The following is a 23,135-nucleotide window of genomic DNA, read 5'->3' as shown; positions in this document are numbered from 1 at the left end:
TAGAAAATAATAAAGAAACAAAGAAAAAAAATTTATATATATATATATATATATAAAGGAAATAATTGGAACAAATCGTATTGATCATTAAAATCATTACATTTTCCACGGATTTGTCGTTTAATCCTAAGTATGTTAAGATTAGTGGAAATTGTTTGTCCGGTCGTGTGATTCGAAACAGATTGGTATTCGTTCGAAAAAGATTTTGTTGTTATTTTAAAATTTTTTATTCATAAGGAACACATCCCGTCGAAAGGAAGGAAGAAAGAGGAAGGAAGAAAGAAAAAAAGAAAGAAAGAGAGAGAGAGAGAGAGAGAGAGAGAGAGAGAGAGAAAAGAACGAACGAACGAAAGAAAAAAAGAAAAAAAGAAAGAAAGAACAAAGGAATATCTTTTCTCCTTCTTTTTCTTTTCTTATCCTTCTCTCTCTTTCTCTCTCTCTCTCTCTCTCTCTCTCTCTCTCTTTCATCGTTCATGTCGCGCGACGCGTTTGGATTCTTACTCGCACACATCTCTAACACTCTTAAAACACAAGTACATAGTTTTTTTTCTAGTCCGACAACGACGACGACGACGACGAAGAAGACGAGCGAGAGTCGTCGACCGATTCCAAGTGCAGTCAGTCAGTCCCGGTCTTTATTTTCTCGCGATTAAACTTCGAGTCTCGTCCGTGTTCGTTCCTTTTCGTTTCTCCTTCTCCATCTTCTCCTCCTTCTCCTCCTCCTTTTCCTTATTCTCCTTTTCCTCCTTCTCCTCCACTTCCTCCTCCTCCTATTTCTCCTCCTCCTGTTCCTCCTGCTCCTCCTCCTGCTCCTCCTCCTCCTCCTCCACCACCTCCACTGTTTTCGTCTCCGCCTTCGTCTCCACCTACGCCACCTTCTTGGAAAAGAAAAGGTGTCCCGTTGAAAGCGCGTGATTGTGCGAACAACTCAAACGACGTTGTGAGACAAGGATCTGTCGTCTCGCCAAGCGTTGGCTGGAAAGAAAAAATCATCTTTTTAAATTCCTCATCGAGAATATTCCTCGATGATGTAATGAACGTTCCCGGCTTCGAGAAAGTTTGGATGATCGGCTTGTGTTACCTCTATAATGCATGTCCTGGGCCATCGTCGGACATTTTGCGTCTGGTCGCTGGAAAAGAGAAAACAAACAATGGGGAAAAAATGTGGCGAAAGAATGAAAAGTAAATATTCTTCTTTTCTTTTCTTTTTATGCTTTTTCCTTTTTTGCTCTTTTGTTGTTTGTTTTTTCTTTTTCTTTATCTTTTCCACCAAATCGCGATTATTTCACGTGCGATCACATTCCTAAATTTTATATGTACATATATATATATATATATATATATATATATATATATATATATATACACCTTTTTCTTTTTTCTTTTCTTTTTTATTATATTATACTTTGAATATTTATTTGTTCGTTAATATGATGAAATTTAGAGAAATTTTAACTGAATTTATATTAACCGTAGAGAAGTATAATTATGATAATATAATAATTATTACACAATTATTTTCATATAGAGGAACACAAAGTGAACCTATAAATAATCATCGATCATTTCCACATATTGTCTTCTCTCTCTTTCTCTCTCTCGAGTAGTAAATATAATATAATGTATATATATATATGTATATATATTAGTTTCTTTTTCCTTTACAAAATCACTTTCCAAGAAAATCCACGATAGCAACATAATATCTAATTCACGTGGTGCTTATCAGAATTTTCTCTTGAAATCGATATATAGTGCGGAATGGATATTCGACTAAATGCAAAAAAAAAAAAAAAAAAATAGAAAAAAATAAAAAAAAATGGAAATTGGTCCGATACGTGAGATAATTCTTTAAAATCTTTTCAGCGAGGACATCTTCTTTTCTCTCATTTTTTTTCTCTCTTTCTTTTTTCTTCTTCTTTCTTTTTTTCCTTTCGTGTTCCTTCCGTACCATTGCCATCGCACCGAAAAAGATTTCATTTTTGGCCGAGAGACTCGGGGAGCTTTTGGTAACGGTCGAGTAGAAAGAATTTAGGGTAGGTAAGTGATGAGTCAGATCAGATTCGCTCGTATGATTTTGCTGAATGTTGTGTGGGGAGCTGGCTACGAAAGGGAGTGGCTTTCATTCTCTCTCTTTCTCTCTCTCTCTCTCTCCTTCCCTCCCTCCCTCCATTTCTCTCTCTCTCTCTCTCTCTCTCTCTCTCTCTCTCTCTCTCTCTCTTTCTCGTTTTCCAAGCGACCTCGCTGATAGGACACCAATCACTTCCATTGCCTTCCAGTGGTTCTTTGAAGAAATTTAACAAAAAAGCTTCGAACGAATCTATTCTCTGATTCTATTTCTCCGTTGCCGAAAATGAGAGAAATTTTCCCCTCTAGTCATCTCTCCCCCTTCCCCAACCCCCATTCAAAATATCTTGAATTATCCAACGTTCGGATCTCTTTTTATTATTTAATCACTCATCGTATTTCTCCTGATATCAAGCGAAATATTTAAGTAAAAAAAATATAAGTATATAAGATAGATATTAGAAAATTATATTAGATAGATAGATACCTTGCGGAAATTGATGTTCGTTCGTATAGTCCTATGATGAAGGTCTTGCAAGGGTCTGGAATTATTACCGAGGGGTGCCTTCGGGGCGCTGGCGGGACCCTGCATGAGTTTCCTCAGGGCATACAACTGCAAACAAAGCAAAGTGTACCTTGTCGCTAGTAATTCGACTAAAACTTCCCAACTCCCTGGTGTTTATTGTTAAACGTGAGATTTATAGCATATCGATATACATATTTATATATATATATATATATACATATATATATATGTATACATATACATATACATACACACAAACATATTTTTTTGTTTTTTAATCTTTTTTCGAGCACTCATCCGATTAGCCAACGAACTCAATAATGAAAATTCTTTTCTATTCACATTGACCATTCTCTGCAATTTTAATCCGACACTGTCCTATTTTCAACTGGATATATATATATATATATATATATATATATATATATATGAATGAATGTTTTATGTTACAGTTATCCGTTGCAGACAATTACATATTGATGTTACATTGATGAAGAACGACTAATGGAACGACTAAAAAGCTAATGGACCATTGAGAAGTCCATGTCGGAATAAGATATGCTTTCAGATAAGGGTTAACTATTTACGTACCTCTTGTGCAGTAATGTAAATAGGTTTGTTAAGTATTAGCCAAACTGCAGTTTCCCAACATCCTGGATGCGTTGTACTCCCTTCGTAAGTCATGTAACCATTCGTATCCGGAAGTAAACTTCTCAAGGATAGATAACTCACCTGTGCCGTATCGCCTAAGCAAACAAATTATCATTATGTTAATATTAAACAATAATTTAATATTAACAAATTAATATTAACAATAATTCAATATCAACGAATATTAACAATAATTTCAATTCTATGAAAAAAAAAAAGTCATATTTTCTTTTTTTAATCGTTCAAAAACTTACAATTCTAATCAATTTTTCTATTTTTCTTTGTTTCTCAAAATCCATAGGTTCAGTTTTATTTTTCTAAGGAAAAGTTTTAAGGATCAGACACAATCAGGACTCGTAATCGTTAGCACGTGACAAATTCTTTTGCCGATCACGTAGCTCGATGACTAATCGATTTTTTTTTCTCTCAAGAATTTTTCCACGCTTTTCTCTCGACATTGTCGGGAGCTATAAAAATTGAAGGGAGAAGGTAAGACGAGGAGGAGGAGGAGGAGGAGGTGGAGGAGGAGGAGAAGGAGAAGGATGAGAAAGGAGGACGAGGAGAAAAGAGGAGCAGGAAAAAGAGATAATACGCGAAGAAGGAGGGATCTAGTCAGGGTTGTGGGACCCTTCTTCTCCTTACGGTTCGTTTCCTTTAAACGACTTCATCTTCAGCTCGTGAGAATAACCACGGGAATGGTTTGTCTTATGAATTTAAGTTTCCTTCAAGGTTTTCCCTTTGCGGTATTTATTATATCGTATTCTCAAACGTCTTCGTTATAGTTCCAACAAATTCTCATAAGATTATATTTATCGATTGCGATGATTTCTTTTCTTTTTTCTTTTTTTTTTCTTTTTTTTTTATTAATGTTTTTGTTTTTCTTCTTTAATTTTTTCCTTTTTTCTTTTTTTCTCGATTTATCGTCAAATATAATTGTATACCCCGATAGAGATCTCTTTCGTACGGAATAGAGAAAATTTCTCCTTCAAGAAATTTTCTCTCAATTTCTAACGTTTTCCAATGTGGAAGACACCTACACACATACACACATACATACGTACATATGTACGTACATACGTATATACGTACGTATATTGGTTGGTATGACGAAGGTTCACGAAGGACACGACTGGAAATTACTTGTACACGAAATTCGTCGTAGAAAGGTGCTTTTGAACTTTCAACGCCCAAGTCGTAGAAACGAAAAGTAAGAAAAACGCCGATGAATTCTGTAGACGGAAAGAAAGGGAGCAAAAGAAGGTGTGCTTGCACTGTGCACTGCAATGATTGCCGCTGTACAAATATACCAAGTTCCTACGTATACTAAGAGTTCCCTATAGATATATATATATATATATACATGTATGTATGCATGTATGTATGTATATACATACAGGGTGTTCCATTGAAATTCTGTCGTATATGTTTCGAAGAAAGTGAGGTGACTTTAGAAAGTTTCAAATACAACAAATGATATATCGTAGGGAAACTTTTATCGGAGTTTTTTCATCCAAGGTTAGAAATTTTTTTCATAAAACATCGATTCGATTCAAGAATCGTTTGGATCGGAAATTAGTTAGTTTATCGAGTTTATCGATTGTGACTTATTTAAAAAAATCAAGATTTTTATTCGCAATCGAAAATAAAGTTGTTTAGGAATATCCTCTGTTACAAAGTGCTGCATCGATCGTCTCATATGTGGGTAGATATTGTTATGTGATATATATATATATATATATATATATATATATATCTTCATACATACATATATATATATCTTCGAATGGATACGTCTAGCTAGCTCTCGATCGTTCTCCAACAGCCGTTGCTGTGGATGCTGATAGGCGTCACTTGTCAAACGTATCGAACTGGCAATAGGGTCATTTTGTATGCCATCCTTTCTCTCGAAGATGTTTATTTCTAAAGGAAATTTCGATTTAGAAATTTCTCTATTGACAAAATAGATATATCCCATGCTTGGAAATAATATCACGAAATTTATATTATTTTCCTTTTGTATCTTTTTTCTTTTTTTTTTTTTTTTTTTTTTTTATTGTCTCTATATACTATCTCTCATATCTATATTCTACGATATTTTTTACGGTATTTAAGATCGAAGGTCGTAGTCGAAACGAGTGTTATCAGTTTGTGAGAAAAATTTTTCATGGCTCATAGAACGTCGCTATCTCTCTCTCTCTCTCTCTCTCTCTCTCTCTCTCTCTCTCTCTCTCTCGCTCTGTAAGAAACGAGTTGCCATAGCAAAGAAGAATTTGATAGCCGTCTAAGTAAACTTCGCTATTTCCTTCGAACTTGGCTCTATGGTATCGTGTCGTTCGCATACACCTGGCCGGACGAGAAATTCATGAAACTTTGAATTCATAGTGAAAGAGGTTGTATTCGATAAGATCGATAAGATCGAGAGATGTATAGACGGATAGATAGATAGATAGAAAGAGAGAAAGAGAGTAAGAGAGTGAGAGAGAGAGAGAGAGAGAGACAGAGAGAGAGGATAGAAATCAAAGAGAAGAACTACCGTCGAATTTTGTCGACGATGAAAACTCCCGTCTGTGAAAGCGTCTCGCGTCTTTCCTCCCCCTTTCATTCATGGATGGTTCATCCATTTGCTAGAAATATCCGAATATATGTCATATATAATACTATACTATAGTATAGTGGAAAGATATTCATACCAATCGAAATCGCCGATGATAGGCTGGTCTACCGATACGGTTGAAGCGGCATGCCATCGATGTTATATTTACATACACGCATTTACATAAATACATACATACCTACATATATACTCGTCTATAGACCATTGCGTTCAACTCCTCCTACTCCTCTTTACTTCCTCTCTCTCTCTCTCTCTCTCTCTCTCTCTCTCCGTCTCTCACCTCTCTTCCCTTTTTATTCGTAGTATATTCGCAAATAAGAAAAAAAGAAAAACGTAACCACCAGTCATCCCTTATTTCTTTACGCGTATCTCAAAAGCAAAGTATCATCAGAAGCTAACGTAGGTAAGCAATGTCATTCGACTTAGGTATCACCATTACTGTATACACAGACAAGCATCTATTTCTTGTATTGAGTTGGTGACATTAAGGACGGACTGCCGGCCTTATGGCACTCGTAAATGGTACCTCGACATAGAGGTGGCTGGAGAGGGACGGTGGAGGGAGTAAAGAACGAGGAGGTTAGAAGCTTGAAGGTAGTTTTTGCGCTCTTTCTCTCTCTCTCTCTCTCTCTCTCTCTCTTTCTCTCTAGTCACACTATTTTCCTTCTCTTTCTCCTCGTCATTCTGCTTTTTCTCCTTCTCCTCCTCCTCCTCCTCCTCTTCCTCTTCTGCTTCTGCCTTTGCTTCTTTCGACACTCTTCACCTTCGGCCGGCTTCGCGAAGGAAGATTCTTAGGTCGCCATTCAGTGAGCTTAGAGGGCGTAAAGTAGGAGCTGTCAAGCTTTTCTAAGCGAATCCCTCTTCCTGCCAACACCTCTTCCTCTCTTTCCCCTTTTTTTTTCTTTTTTTTTTCTTTACTTTTCTCTCTCTCTCTCTCTCTCTCTCTCTCTCTCTCTCTTTCTCTCTCTCTCTTTCTTGCTCTGTTTGTCTGTCTATCTCTGTTGTTACCACGTTTACTACGATATACTAGTCGGTTATACACACCGCCGTAGGAGTTGTACATTCTATTTTCTTCTCTTTCTCTCTCTCTCTCTCACTCTCTTTCTTTTTCTCTTTTCTTTTTTTATTTCTCTCTCTTTCTCTCTCTCTCTCTCTCCCTTTCTTCGTTTTTTTCCATTTTATTTTATTTTACCAACCACAGCGTGTTTTCTCCGTTTGCGACACCCTCTATATATGTGTACATATATATATATATATATGTATAAATACATACAGGTGGCTATGTATGTATAAAGAGAACAGATTCGTATATAAACCGTACTCCGTGGATTTTTATTTTTATTTATCGTGCGTCCTGATTTCCTTCGCGGCCGAGAAAAGGTTAGACGGATGGCGGCTTTCGAAGGGAGGAAAAGAAAGGAAGTCTACCGGGGGATGACAAATAATAACGAGCGAGCAAGAATGGAAAAATATCAAGCGAGCGAGGAGAGTAAAGGGGGAGAAGAAAGAGGAGAAGGAGGAGGAGGAGGAGAAGGAGGAGGACTCGAACGTTGGAAAAGTGCTGTTCGCGGTGGAGGATGAAGATGAGGATGAAGAAGAAGAAGAAGAAGAAGAAAAGGGATGACGAGATTCCCTCGTGATTAATGAAATACATTAACTCTTTCCACTCTTGCCGAGAGGTTAGGATTTACAATAGAGCTATGTACGTCGCGATCTTTCTCTCTCTCTCTCTCTCTCTCTCTCTCTCTGTCTCTTCGTCTCTCGTTTTCTTTATCTCTCTCTCCTCCTCTTCCTCCTCCTCTTGCTGCTACTGCTGCTGCTTCTCCTCTTTCTAATTGTATCATATACGCGTTGCCTCTAGATTACACATATATTACGCGTTATAATCTTTTCTTTCACGTTTGTATGCGTGTGCGCCTGAGCGAAGGCTCAAATATTTTTATGCTAATGCACAGCAAGCGAAAGGATTTATGGTTTGCCCGTGGTCGAGAAAAATTCGTAACTTTAGGAAAAGTTGTGCTTCGCTTATATTCTTTTTCTTCTTTTTTTTTTTTTTTTTTCTTTTTTTTTTTCATTGCCGTTGTTTCTAGAGGCGAGAGTAGTTTGGATTTTTTTTTCGTTTTTTTTTTTTTCCTTTATTTTCTTTCTTTTCTCTTTCTTTTATCTTTTCTCTTTGTTTGTTTCTTTCTTCTTTTTTTCTTTTTTTTTTTTTTTTTTGTTAGGAGCGAAATTAAATTTAGAATTTTTCTTCTTTTTTTCTTTTTTTTTTTTTTAAAGAGATTACTTTCCTTTTAATTTCGATGTCATCTTGTATATCTAAATATCTCTCCCCGTCATTATTATAAATATTTATATATTAAAAATTTTTTTTATTCGGTTTGTATTCGTTCGATCGTTTAAATTCGATTGGCCGAATAGAGTCAAGGTTGGTATTTGTTTTTTTTTTTTTTTTTTTTTTTTTTTTCTTTGAATGAAACACGAGAAAAATGAGAACGTCCCTTCTTTTTTATTTTCTCTTCTTCTTTTTTCCTTTTTTTAATTTTTTTCATTTCTTTTCTATTCTTTTCTATTCCATTCTATTCTTTTCATTTTTTGTCTTCACCATCCCCTCCCCCCTCCCTACCTCTTACTTATCTATCTATTATCCGATTGTCTCGACAACGTCAGTAATATTTCCGTTTCTGAAGTGTGCTTCTTCCGTGACGAGAACACGTATTAAAGCGCACGTGTTGTCTTCCATTCGTGAGAAAGTCGAATATCTCGTATGGTACACAATGTGCGAAGTAGTGGCTCTTAGAAAAATTGTTAGCTCGAATGGCCGTGACATAGACGCACACAAGAAACAAATGACAAAGAGAGAGAGAGAGAAAGAGAGAGACAAAAATATATAGATAGATAGATAAAGACAAAGATAGAGATATACGGAGTAATAATTATGATGGGACAAGTAGCGATAGAAAAACTTTCTAAATCTTTCTTCCTTTCTTTCTTTCATTTTTTCTTTCATTCTTTCTTCCTTCCTTTCCTCTTTTATCTAATTCGAATTGGTTAATTAGAAACATTCGTCGATCTTTTCTCTTTTTATTTCTTTTTCAGTTTTATTTATTTATTTATTTATTTTTTCTTTCCTTTTTTTCTTTGGAAATTTATAAAATTACCCGCTTTTCCGCGATTTATGCCTAGGTGAAATATAACATAGTCTGGTTGAAAACCTATGGAAATCAAAGGAAGAAAAGATACCAAGAGAAAAGAACGGTTGGAGGGGATTGGGGAAGTCGTCCTGGGGCGGAGTGGTGATGGCGGAGGTGGTGGTGGGTGGCGGGGAGGGTCGGACTAAAGGAAAATTGTTCGAGTAACATTTGGGAAAGCGAAAAGACGAAAAGCGAGACAGCTATGGCACGGCAGAGTGGTATACTGTGCACGGCACTGCACGGCACGATACGGTACGGCATGACTTGCGCGTCGACAAACCCTGCTCAAGAAAACAATGTCAAATTGTGCGAGTTCCATCTTGTGCTTCTTCCTCTCGCATCGATTCTACCTTAGATTCCACATTGGAAGAAACAGACGCCACTTTCGAGTTTCATCTTATTGTTAGAAATGAGAATCCCTTTCTCGTGTTAAAACTAAAATGCGACAGACGATATTTTCTTATTATTTTTCTTTTATCTCTTCTCTCCCTTTCTACGTTATTGATGTTGTACTTATTGTTCTTGTTATTATTATTATTATTATTATTACTTTTGGGGATATCGAGAATCTCTTTTGAAAATTTATTACGCGAGTATCAACAACAAAAATTTACGAATTCTTTTATAGTAGTATAGGGGTAGTTTTGATAATTCAAAGAATTTATTCTGAAAAAGGAAGAACGATTTAATCTTCGATATATATTGAATTGTAGAGGGAATATTGTTTTCTTCTTTTCTTTTTTCCTGTTTTTTTTTCTTTTTTTTTTTTTTTTGATTGATTGTTTATAATCGTCAAAGCTCGACAAACGACAAAACATTGAAACGATATTTTAAACGTTATTTTAAACGATATTACAAAGCCAAATAGATTGACGATTTTCACGTAAAAGAGAACGAAAGGTCGAATAAAATGAAACGTCATTTTCCTAAGTTATACGTAATGCGCTGAGAGATATACATACATATGTGATTACATATAGGCACGTACTTACGTACGTAAGTAAGTAAGTATCGTGTACACGTAGATTTAATGTTAAATACGAAACATACATCGTAACACTCGAATATTGTCCCTTTTGCCAAGCAAAATGTATGTGTCTCCGTACAAATAGGAGACACATCAAACGCTTCCTTTGCTTCGAATTCACCAGAGCTATACGCTTGGCCAGCTACGTTGTAATATTCCTAACGCGATGGGATTCACAAATTTCTCCTACCATTATATTTTGTCCAACGTACTATGCACGTATGCACGTATGCACGTATGTCTGCACGTATGTCTCTGCACGTATGTATGTATGTATGTATGTATGTATGTATGTATTTCCAAGCCAAAGCTGCAAAAGAGCTCAACCACCGCTTTCATTATAAAGTAATGAATGTATAATTAATGGAACGGAATACTTGCCACTCGAAATTCTTACCTTTAATTTTATCTTCAAAAGAGAGAGAGAGAGAGAGAGAGAGAGAGAGAGAGAGAGAGAGAGCGAGAGAGAGAGAAAATATACCTGCATGCGTGTATACGTATTTACGACTACTTTCATGTCAGCTAGAAAAAAGTAGTATCGTTTAATACTCATTTGCATTGCTTTGAAAATCTATTTTGATTTGATCGTATTATTTTCTCTCTCTCTCTCTCTCTCTCTCTCTCTCTCTCTCTCTCTATCTGTTTATTTTATACATAAACATATATTATTGTATATGATGTGTTCACTGGAAACTTAAATTGAAAAATAATATTATTTATTTGGTACATACACCGAATAGATGTGAAATTAATTAATTAATTAAATGATTAATTAATTAATAAAAAATGAAAAGATCGGTCCGTCGAAAAAGGAAAAAAGAAAAAAATTGATAAAAGAAAGAGAAAACGAAAAAAGAAAAGAGAAAAAGAAATGAAAGAAAGGATAAAGCTCAATCATGAAAATGAAAGGGTATAGCGATCCAAGTGTAATTATCGAATTTATAGATATATAGTTAAAACTAATCCAAGATAGAAAGTTTCCAGAGGGTCTCGTTGACCAATCAATTATCGCGTCACGGTGGTAGCGTCCCCTTTTATTTTATTTTTTCTTTTTTTTTTCCCTGATGCACTTTGTTTCGCAAACGAAAATGGGAGTGAGGGGGTCTTATGGGAAGGAGCGGTGGGGGGGAGGGAGAGGAAGCAAAAAAGAGAGAGAGAGAGAGAGAGAGAGAGAGAGTATCGATTTTGGTATCCACGAGGATGGCTTGTCACCGTGATAAATCTACTCCGTCCAATTCTCCCGCGGCTACGGAAAATATTTTCGAAGCAAGCGGAGAGATCGCCGACCGAGAAAAAAGAAAAGTGAGAGAGAGAGAGAGAGAGAGAGAGAGAGAAAGAGAGTGGCTTGGAAAACAAAGATGTAAAAAAACAACAAAAAAGAAAGAAGAAAGGAAGCAAAGAGAGAGAGAGAGAGAGACAGACAGAGAGAGGGCTCGACGCGATATCTTTCTATCGAATCGGCAAAACTGCTTGCTCTCTTTCGTTTAAAATACGAAACGTACATATATAGCATTTTGTTCAGGAACGTGCCGGTAGTAAAAGATTCGAGTGTCTCGCGATCCGTGTTAAATTCTTTCAACAATTTTCATTCGCTCTAGTTATTTTGGTTTGATGTTATCGTGCGGCAAGAGAATTACACACACATACATATATATATATATATATATATAGGATGATATTGATTTTAGATGGAATAAATGAGTCTCTCGAGCATTTATGAATATGTTTAGAATTTACATATTATCATCGGATTATATAATATATGTTACGTTACGTTTTCTATCTCTCGAAGAATAACATTGTTTCACCTTTATTTGTCTTTTTTCTGTTCTTTTTTTTTTCCCCCTTTTTTTTTTTTTTTTTTTTACATACGGTTGAGTTACGAAATTGTGTTTATTAACAAAGGAACTAAAATAGAAATGGTTTATACCGTGGGTATAAACCGCAAATGTTTTGCATGAGAAACTTGCAAATAATATTTGTTCGAATTTCGGCGTTTAGCTGACGGTTTCGTTGGCGAAGAAGATGAAGAGGAGAAGGAAGAGGAGAAAGAGAAGGATGTGAAGGTAGAGGTGAAGGGAAGTCGGGTCTGGGAAAACGGAAACGATGGGGGTTTCTGGAGTGTGGGTACCATGGTTGGGGGTAGTAGCTATAAAATACAATTTCTGGGGTGTCGGTTTAATACCACGCATACCATGCGAATATTTCATCTATTATCTACATTTCGTTGGTACGTAGGCATTCGCTTAGATCGTCCTGTACCGTGTTCATCGTCTAACGGGTGTTCAACGAGTAAATGTCTTCTCCTAAAATCGATCGTTCGATCGTTTCAATTGTTTAACTTTCAATGAGGGATCCTCTTCTCTCTCTCTCTCTCTCTCTCTCTTTCTCTTTGATCTTTTATTTTTTTTATTTATTAACAAAACTTTTATTTATTTATTTCGTTTTTTCTTTTTGTCCTTTTTGTTCATTTTTATCATATTCTTAAAAAAAAAAAACAAAAAAAAAAACAAAATAGTAATAAATAAATATTTAAAAGCCAAACAGATTACTCTAGGGCGTAGAAATTTTTCTTACAATAACAAGAGAGGAAGAGAGAGAGAGAGAGAGAGAGAGAGAGAGAGAGTAGTTTATGAAACAATTTTAGATCCAATAATCTTTTTATATTTTTAATAACGATAAATATTTGACATAGGTACGGTTTTATTTCTTTTCTACCCATAGAAAAATAGAAAAAAGAAAATATAATATATGAAATTCTTTTTCTCTTTTTTCTCGAGGATTGAATTTTTATTTATAAGAAAAAAAATATATATAAGTTCGATGCATTTTTTAATGATAAGTTTTATTGTTTATATGTATATATATATATATATAAATTGATTTCTTTCTTCTTCTTTTTTTTCCTTGAAAAGAGAAAAAAAGAATACACCACATATTCGTACAAATGAAAATTTGCAATCCCGTAAATAATTAAACATTAAATATTTCTTATTTTTTTTTTTGTTTGTTTCCTTTTTTTTTTTAATCCTTCCTTCCTTTTTTCACATGGAACAAATAACTCGGTAAAAAGAAAAAAAAAAAAGAAAAAGAAAAAGAAAAGAAAAGAAAAAGAAAGGAAAAAGAGAGGAAGAGAAAAAAAATGGTAAAAACCATTTAGGGCCGTACTTGCGCGTATTTTGCCGCGTTTCAAGTGTGTTGTATATAAAGCAGCAACACGGGGCGCCTACTTGAGAGAAATTATAGGCCGCGCCTGCAGCCTTGATATGCGGCTTGCCGACACTCCTTCGAGTAGTAGATTGGGTAGGTAGGTAGGTAGGTAGGTAGGTAGGTAGGTAGGTAGGTAGGTAGGTAGCTAGGTAGGTAGGTAGGTAGGTTGGTAGGTACTTGTGCTAAAGGAGAATCCCTTACGAAACCCTTACGTACCTTCGTGGAAAATTTCACTACGTTGCTACGGACAAAAACTTATTGTACCTGTCTGCTTTGATAAAATTGTGGCTTGTTTTTTTTTTTTCTTCTTTTTTCCTTTTTTTTCCTTTCTGTCTCCTTTAAACGCGCGCGCACGCGCACGCGCACATACCCGCTCTGTCCTAAAAAATAAGCATGAGCGTGTTTCCAGGATCCGTATCCATAATATTTCTTTTTTCCGAACGAAAAGGTTTTGATGGATGAAAAAGGGGAACGCAAATGGATTGCTTTAGAAATTTGGGTAAAGGAGGGTAAGAATAAAATTAAGAAATATCCTTTCAATGTTTCATAGATCGTTCAAATCGATTTTTTCTTACTTTAATATTGTTAATCGAAAAAATTGTGATATTAAACGTAATGACATGGACAAAGATAGGAAAATAAGAATGAATAACCAACGTGTGTACATATGATAAAGTATATACCTATAACATTTTATCATAAGATAAGAGAAAGGAACAAATATAAATGATTAATTAAGTTATTAGAGATAGAGAGCGAGAGCGAGAGCGAGAGAGAGAGAGAGAGAGAGAGAATCAAATTTTTGTTAGCGTGTCTAGATGAAAAAAAAAACAAGAGAAGAGAAAAAAAATGTGTTAATTCGTACAAGGCGTATCGAACCAAAAAAAAAAAGAAATAAAAAATAAAAAAATGAAGAAAAAAGTTCGTTGACATTTGTAGATATTAATACATACGTAGGTACATACATACATACATACATACATATCTATAGATAGATATTCTCGTACATGCGAAATAGAGACGCGTGAGTATGAAATTGGCCTATTCGTGTGTTAGTGCCAACCTACCGGGCAGAAACTGCTCCCGATCTGTCTACCACGGAATTTCAGGCATCTCCTCCCCGTCAGTGCTTGCTAGCACAATCATAATGCTCGAAAGCGTGCTCGTTGCATTCAACTGTACTTGACAGCTCCTCTGTTCTTTACGTAGTAAGCAACCACCCGCCCCATCCACGAGGAGATTCCGCATCGTAATAATTAATTACAAATATAGGCTTTTCGTTGGAATTCTAAATAATTTGTAACATCCTTTTCCCATGTTAAAGGCCAACCTCAGAAGAGAAAAGAGATTTCTCGTAGTAGATCTCTTCTATGCGACACGTTTCTTTGTGAGAATATGATTTTACAAAAATATGTATGTATCTGTATGTGTATAATATGTTGGATTACGAAAAATAGGGAAATAGACGACAACGATGACGACGACGACGACGACGACGACGACGACGACGACAACGACGACGAGGACGAATCGTCGCTCGTTAAAACGCGTTAAGTGGATAAACAAAAAGATTTGACGATAGCGTACGCTCAAAATAATAGGGATATTCGTATACATATTCCTATGTTCATATCTTTCTCTCTCTTTATATATATATATATATATATATATATATATATATATATATATATAATATATAATATATATATATGCACACATACACATATACAGAACATACATTCCCATTTTATTGTGACTTTCGAACGAGTACGGATAAACCTTCCAGAGCGTGTGCACGTTGAAAATAAAAGAACGAACAGATTTTGCATCGTACAGGAACGCGCGCGTATCCACCAAAATCCCGTGCGATCGTTCGTGCGAAAACCGAAGCCGAGCTCGTAAATTCATTGGGGACTCATTTGGAGTCAATGAATCCAACGATACTATACCGAGATAATGCGAGCATCCCGTTCGAATATACTCCGAATAAATTCTAATATCGCGTTTGTCCGTTTCAGTAATAACCCGCCCAATCGTTGCCACCAATTCCCTTTCCCTCGTCTACAATCGTCAAGATTCGTCGGAATTCACTCGACCAACGAAATTTATTCAATAGGCAACTAAGTACTTACTTAGTTATATATAATACGAGAATAGGTAAAAAAGATGTTCTTAAACTAACACGGATTAATGTTAAGTTAGTCGACTAGACGTAATTCGTCCTTCTCGTTTCGGGCGATGAAATTCTCTCTCTCTCTCTCTCTCTCTCTCTCTCTCTTTTCTCTGATAAATATTAGCAGAGAACATTTAAAGTCTCAAATGGATTCAAATCTTGACGAAGGATATCTAGTAAACAAAAGTTCGTTTATATATGCAAAGAAGACATTTAACTAGTTTTCTTATTTTTTTTTTATTCACGAATTTAGTTCACACACATACAGAGAGAGAGAGACTATTGTGTGCACGCGGATATATACACAGTAGACTATCTACTTGTTATGAGAAAAGATTTTTCAATCGTTTTGGAGATAAGTCTTCGTGAAATTCATCGATAGATACCTTCTTTCTCTCTCTCTCTCTCTATCTCCCCCTCTCTGTTCCCTTATGCAAACATTCGTACTTTTCGCTATGCTTAGAGCTATAATTTCAGTGCATATCTAGTTGCCAGTCGAGGCGATATACGTACTACAATAGAATACTTAGATTCCTGCCGTTTCCCCAGGTCCTCCCGTCCGCCTACCACCCTCACTCTCAACCAACCCCCTCACCTCCATCCCACTACCTACCTCCTTCATCCTACCCCTTTCACCCAACTGTTTTCCATTGTCTTATGAGTTATGTGGCCCGGTCTAGGTGTCAACATGGTATTGATTACAATGCACCCATACATATTCCACCATCTTGCCCTGGGATTTATGCACACATGGACTTCTAAACATACGACAACGTATGATCGTATCTCATCCATCTATGTATATAATAAATCGAAATATCGACCGATCGAGGGTTCCTTCCTTTCGTCATTAAAAAGACAGATATATATATATATATATATATATAGAGAGAGAGAGAGGGAGAGGGAGAGAGAGAGAAAAAGAGAAAGAATAAAGTTGTACAGTTTTCAGGTCAATTCGTTCAACCTGGACAATTTTTTATTTCTTTTTTATTTTTCTCTTACATCGTCATCGTCATCATCATAATAATCTTCTTCGTTGACAAAAAAACTCGATCATTAAGTGAATTTCTTTTTTATAATATATAATTTGCACAGGTCTTCGTTTTACGCTCTAAAAGAAGAAAAGGAGAGAAAGGAGAAGTAGGAGGAGGAATAAAAAAAGAAAAGGAAAAAAAAAAAGAAATAGACGCGAGGCATCGAAAGGAACAGGCGTCTTGGACACGCGGCTACCTCGAGAACGAAGACAAAAGGAAGCTCGGTAAAGAGAAGTCGGAGGGTGTTATCGAGTCACGTGACAAGATAGACTCGCCTCTTGCACATAAAAGCGCGCACGCGCTGGCACGGATATTCGTCGTGGCGAAGTGACTCGTTACCTTAAGAGAGTCATTTTCCTCCCTTCTTCATCTCTCTCTCTCTCTCTCTCTCTCTCTCTCTCTCCTTCTCTCTCTTTATCGTCCTCACTTTTTCCTCTTTCCTCTTTGCCTCTTGTCTTCTCTCCATCTCTCGCGCCTCGACTTTTCACCCTCTCGACTATGTCGCGGAAAACAGAGAAAGATAGGACCCTCTTTATAAATATATATATATATATATATTTCTCTCTCCCTCTCTCTCTCTCTCTCTCTCTTTCTCTGATATTTTTCTTTTTTCTGGCAACATTTTATTTATTATCCAAAGTTATCCCGCCTAAAGGCTCATCCAGCATCGCTTCAAGTTCTTTTCCAGACGTTATCTGGTGCGTGAAGCGCGTATTCATCCTGACGCTGCTGTTCACCTACACTTTTCGCTATCCAATCCCAAGGAACGAGCAAGAGAGAGAGAGAGAGAGAGAGAGAGAGAGAGAGAGGTAGAGAGAGACGGTATACTGTAACGATGGCATAACTTCCACCAGTCTACTTTGCAGTACTATCCGCTAGGACGATTCTCGGCTATGCCGGCTACTAATTGCGAACTTACTTTTCACCTTTTACAATTCCACTACATCCAAGGAACCAACCGACACGCCTCGCTCTCTGAAACAAGTGCTTTTCAATTCGAATGTTCCTCGTGAAAATCATAGGTCATGTAAGTAAGCACACAAGTATACTTTAATTGTCTGGTCTATCTTATTGATAATAAGATAATAAGATAGATACGTGTTAATTTATTCTAAAGTAATTGTACTTCTACTTTTTTTTTTTTCTAGTCTAGGGATTAACATTATTATTCTTGTACGATTTTATACATTCTATTATATTTTCTTTTTATAGTTTGAATTATGGTCTGTTCTATATCTGATAATAAAATAAGTTAAAATACGCGTTAATTTATTTGAAAGAAATTAATATTATTATTAGGATTTATCTTTGATATTAGACATTTTATTGTCATAACTATATATCCATATAATATATAACTCAATGTCGATATTATACAACCTATATAGGAACTTTGATTATATTAATTCTCATAGATGGATACATAGATAGATGTAACCATAGTCATATGGAAATGTCACGCTTGATGTCGTTGTCAAATGTTAAATGTTATAAATAGGAAGATGGGTAATTTGTCTCATTGAATGAGTTCAGACATAATCGATAGGGAATAGAGTAGAAAATGGATTAAATGTGAATATAAAAATAAAATATCGAAAAGATAAATCGTTAAAAATAAATGATTTCCATCGCGAATTATAGAAATGATTAAAGTTCATTTCGAAGAAGAACGAACGAGTTTTATTTATTTAACGAGTATTATTTACGTTTATTGAATTTTATTACGATATCGGAGCTTCGAATTAATCGATAATTATTATAATTGCGATAAATTTAGAGACTTTTTTTGTTCTTTTCTTCTCTTCTCTTTTCTTTTTTTTTTTTTTTCGTGATCCTCAAGTGTTCCATGAGTTTGAAAGCTCTCTCTATCTCTCTCTCTCTCTCCCTTGTCTCTATCAAGGGAGTACAGAAGTCGATCGGTTTTTTTTTTCGAGGGCATCAAGGATATTCAAGGAAAAGGTCTTTTCCGAGTCGAACTTTAGCGTTGTTCTCCTTTGTGCATTTCTCATCTCGCTTTACGATTTAGTGCTGAATAAATTTTCCGTATAAAGTACCCCTTAAATAAAATGACTGACGGAATCTACTTTAATCGAATCCGATTAAATTTTATTTCATTTAACATCGTTAATTATAACGACGTTTAACTAAGGAGAAATTTTCAAGGATTGTTTATAAATGATCCTTGAAAATTATTATAAAATGAAAGTAATTTTGATGGATATATATATATATATAAAATTCTATTTAAATACAGTTCATGAATTTTTCTACGTACCTCTGTGAAGAACCTTGCTAAATACGCTCGTGATAATACGTAGTTCCGGATTTAAGGTTTCACCGAGCTGCAACAGAAAACAAGTTATCACGTATTATTTTTATTCTCAGTGTTTTACGTTGTTGTTATTGTTGTTTGTTGTTGTTGTTGTTATTGTTGTTGTTGTTATTGTTGTTGTTACTGAGATAGATAATTTGAAGAAAATGGTGTATAAAGAGGTAAACAGGGAACGCCGGAAGATCGTTTGGAAAGTTTCATCCTGGGATACCATTAAAGAGTATACGTAATAGCTATCGAAAACAAACCTCAAGTTGGGAAGTGACGATAAATAAGAAGATTTATATCTTTTTACGAATCGTACCGTATTAAAAAAAAAAAAAAAAAAAAAAAAAAAAAAAAAAAAAAAAAAAAAAAAAGATACGTATATATAAATATACAACTGAACTTTGTTCGTCGGATCCTTCGAACAAAGTTTTTTTTTTTTTATATCGTACCTCGTCGATTACGAGGATGGATCCATTTTAAGTATTACACGAAGTGACAACGTTCTTCTTATATTTGGAACATTATAACATTGGATACTTTGTTTTACGAAAGAAAAAGAAAGAAAAAAAAGAGAGAGAGAAGAAGAGTGAAAAATGTTCGAAAACAAAATTTCGATCATCGGACACGATTAACGGATGTTAAGGAACAACTATTGGTAACAATCGAGAGAGCCTCGGTGGTTGGTCCGATCCATTGGAAATAGTTTTACCCTTCGATTCTGTTAAATCGTCAAACTATTCGAAACAATTGGAATCGGCACGAATCCGTTGAAACTATTTTATATCCACGTTAAATGTACGTAAGTAACTACGTACAAACGATAATGCGAATGATTTAACGTCGAGAAACTTTGAAAAAAGAAAAAAAAAAAAAAGGAAGAAGGAAAGAAAGAAAAAAAAACAAGAGGAAAAGCAAAACTCAAAAAAAAAAAAACAAACAAAAAAAGAAAAAACTACGAGTTTTCCTTTCTTTTTTTTTTTTTTTTTTAATTTAATTTAATTCAATTTAATTTAATTTTTTTACTTTTTCTTCATTTGAAAAGAAAACAAAAATGAGAGAAAGAAGGAAAGAAAGAAAAAGAACGTATCGTTGATCGTTAGTTTGATAAAAAGCTAAACGATGATCTTGAAAGAGAGAGTAGAGTTTATATTTTTTCATTCTTTTTTTCTTTCACTCTCTCTCTCTCTCTCTCTCTCTCTCTCTCTCTCTCTCTCTTTCTTTTTTCTTTGTTTATAAGCGTAGGTTTTGCGCTTGCGAGTTGGGCGTTGAAATTCCGTCGGCGTTCAACGCGTGCCAGGCTGCACGTTCGTCGTAATATAGTCGTTTATCTTTTTGGAAAATTTACAGAAAGAGAGAGAACTAGGAGGAGAAGAAGAAGAAGAAGAAGAAGAGGGACCTGTAGGATGAAGAAGGAGTAAAGAAGAATAGGAATAGCATCGTGCAGGCAACTGTCGTCGTCTCTCGGCACAACTGCAAAGTTTTCCTTTTGCTACACGCGACATCGTTCTCTCTTACGTGCCCTACCGCACTTTTATGCGTCGGCATAAATCCGTTCGCTGCCGCGTGACTCCCACGATTAAACTTGTAGAAACTTGCGATTCTCCGAGGTCTATTCGTTTAACAACATTGTCCTTTCGTTCTAACTCATTTCGTAGGTAACCTTTCGAAATTGATTTACGCTGATTCTTTTCGATACTTCGATTGAAATAATTGTATTACGACGTGTTAACGACTTGTCGATCGGCGCGAGTGAATTTAAAAAGAAAAAGAAGAAAACAAAACAAAAAAAAAAAAAATAAAAAAAGAAATAAAGAAGAATAAAAGAAGAGAAGAGGAAGATGAAAGAAAAAAAAAAAAAAGAAAAAGAAAAAGAGAAAAGAAAACGGAAAATAATAATTTCCCGCGTTAAATTATTCCATTTTATTTCTTAAACAATCGTTTTAGTTTTCCTTCTTTTTTTATCTCGTTTCAGGCAAGAATGGGCAAGAATTATGTACACACGTAAATGCATGCATACATATATATATATATATATATATATATATATATATATATATATATATGCATACATGCATACAAAACGAGCTTGAATGGTTCTTTTACTTTTGCTGCTTTCTCGTTAAGAGAGTAACATTAACGTTGGATCTTATCGGTCGATGTTAATGCGTTTTCCAGAATATGCAAGAGGTGGAGTGAGATAGAATGAGAGAGAGAGAGAGAGAGAGAGAGAGAGAGAGAGAGAGAGAGAGAGATTATTTCTCAGTGAAATTAATCATAATGAAAAATATCTAACGGCCGGTAGGAAATGAAGACGACGCTAATTCCATCATCTTAACCTACAGTTTAATTCAGGCTGCTTCTGGGAGCCTACCCTGATTATGAATTAAGAGGGTTAATTGCAACGGTGGTGGTCGGTCGTACGTAAAGCAAACTAGTAGAGAGCCAACGTTATACTATCCTTGTCTCCTTCTACTACTATTTCTCCTTCGTAACCCTGGGAAAGGTATAGCTAATCTCTATCGCTATATTATAGCAATCTAGTCTAAAAAATATTAGCTTCCCGTTCGCTGACACTTCATCGTATCCTAATTAAATCCTTTCGTTTAAATTATTCTCAGCTAGTAGGAAAACTGCTCCATCGGGTAGAACAACGATATAACGATGAATATCGCGATGTGAAAGTTTTCAGGAAAAATCCTGATTGAAAGAGAGAGAAAGAGTGAGAGAGAGAGAGAGAGAGAGAGAGAGAGACAAAAGCTGTTGTATCGGAAACAAAACATTTAATTAAAAAACAGAGAGAGATAGATGGGTGGTATCTCTAAGCGAAAGGTAGTTTGCATGGTGACTGAAAAGAAAAAAGAAAAAAGAAAGGGACAGAAAATAAAAAAAAAAATACAACGACAAAAAAAAAGAAGAAGAAGAAGAGGAAGAAGAAGAAGAAGAAAAAGAAGGAGATAAAAGGTAGCTCGACGTAAAACATAGGTAGAAAAAGTTTGGCTGTGAACAGGTGAAAATATTTTTCTCTATCATTTTCTCTCACATAGGATACATACTCCACCTACGTAATACATACGTATGTACAAACGTACACACTCACGCACGCGTATATGCACACGCACCTGCACACACACACACACTGAGCCTTGGCCAGGGAAGAAGGAACGCCGTTTCATCGTAACCCTGCTCGTTTATATCTCAACCCTCCGGCGCTCCAGGGTATAATCCGTTTGAATTACAGTCGTCAACCTTAGCCTCTCTCTATCTCACTTTCTCTCTCTCTCTCTCTCTCTCTCTCTCTTTCTCTCTTTCTCGACCTGTGCACCCTTTCAACGCACACCTTTACGATCAACTCTTTGCTAAAGAGAGACAGAGAGTGAGAGAGAGATAGAAAGAGAGAGAGAAGGAAGGGGTTGGAAAACGACAGGGAAAGAGATCGAGTACTTTCCGGCGTCGACTCGAGAAGAGAGAAAGCAGGACGACGAGAGGAGGATGAGGATTGGCTTAAACTGTCTGGGGGCTTGCTCGAAACTTCTCCATCGAGTTATCACCGCTAACTTTCCTATCTGATTCTCGATATGACAGCTGGAGAAAGAAAGAAAAAAAAAAAAAGAAAAAAAAGAAAAAAAATATATATTAAACAGTCATTATGTAGATGGATAGCTCGCTCGCTGTCCCTTTTATATACATCAGATTTTTTTTTTAACTTTAGTTTCGTTTCACGTGTCGTCATGCTTTATATTTTTTCCACGAACTTTTCTTCTCTTTAATGATTAATATCTAATCAACCCTACCGTATATATACCCCCCTATCTCTCATCCGATTAATTAAAATAGAATGGATATTCTTCTTATTGCGAGTACAGTATCAATGAATAAAAAGTTATATCTTCTCTCTCTCCCTCTCTCTCTCTCTCTCTCTCTCTCTCTCTCGTCGATCATACGTCTATGTCTATTTTATTTTGCTCTGTTCAATTTTTTTTCTTTTCTTTTTTTTCTGTTTTTTTTTTTTTTTTTAGAAAAGCATATATGCACATATACAGTAATAACAATGGTTAAATATTGTGTCTGATCGAATTTTGATAACAATCGGTCTAAAGTCTTGGGTATGAACGTACCACGTGTGATTTATTCACGGAACCCCTCGAAAATTTGTATCCTCGTAACATACGCAAAAGGTATTTAATATGACATGGGCGTGTTAATCCACTTGGCGTTTGCACTGATATTGACAGAGATTGCAATAGCGCGATACAGGTGATACTGGTAGCTCGATATGGATACGTACCGTTGCCTGTAGCCTCTAGCACAAAGAGCGAGCG

At 35.6% G+C, this 23,135-nt stretch overlaps 1 protein-coding gene across 5 annotated transcripts in view; it reads right to left on the bottom strand.

Annotated features, from left to right (window-relative positions):
• Nucleotides 1-474: 474 nt before the first annotated feature.
• Nucleotides 475-23,135, bottom strand: part of LOC124425111 (carbonic anhydrase-related protein 10) — a 188,888-nt gene continuing 166,227 nt past the window's right edge. For 3 of the 5 annotated variants that reach the window (XM_046964988.1, XM_046964989.1, XM_046964990.1), the window contains 4 exons: nucleotides 18,772-18,838; nucleotides 3,185-3,339; nucleotides 2,555-2,680; nucleotides 475-975 (listed from right to left, as the gene is read on the bottom strand). In XM_046964988.1, coding sequence (XP_046820944.1) covers nucleotides 730-975; nucleotides 2,555-2,680; nucleotides 3,185-3,339; nucleotides 18,772-18,838 — 594 coding nt within the window. In that variant the 3' untranslated portion in view covers nucleotides 475-729. Of the gene's footprint in view, nucleotides 994-1,081; nucleotides 1,131-2,554; nucleotides 2,681-3,184; nucleotides 3,340-18,771; nucleotides 18,839-23,135 lie in introns of all 5 variants that reach the window. The other 2 variants (XM_046964991.1, XM_046964993.1) reach the window with 2 other exon arrangements.

This window comes from Vespa crabro, chromosome 6 (genome assembly GCF_910589235.1).
Source record: "Vespa crabro chromosome 6, iyVesCrab1.2, whole genome shotgun sequence".
Classification (NCBI taxonomy): Eukaryota; Metazoa; Arthropoda; class Insecta; order Hymenoptera; family Vespidae; genus Vespa; species Vespa crabro.
The sequence above is the reverse complement of the archived record's forward strand: the minus strand, read 5'-3'. Positions and strand labels throughout refer to the sequence as shown.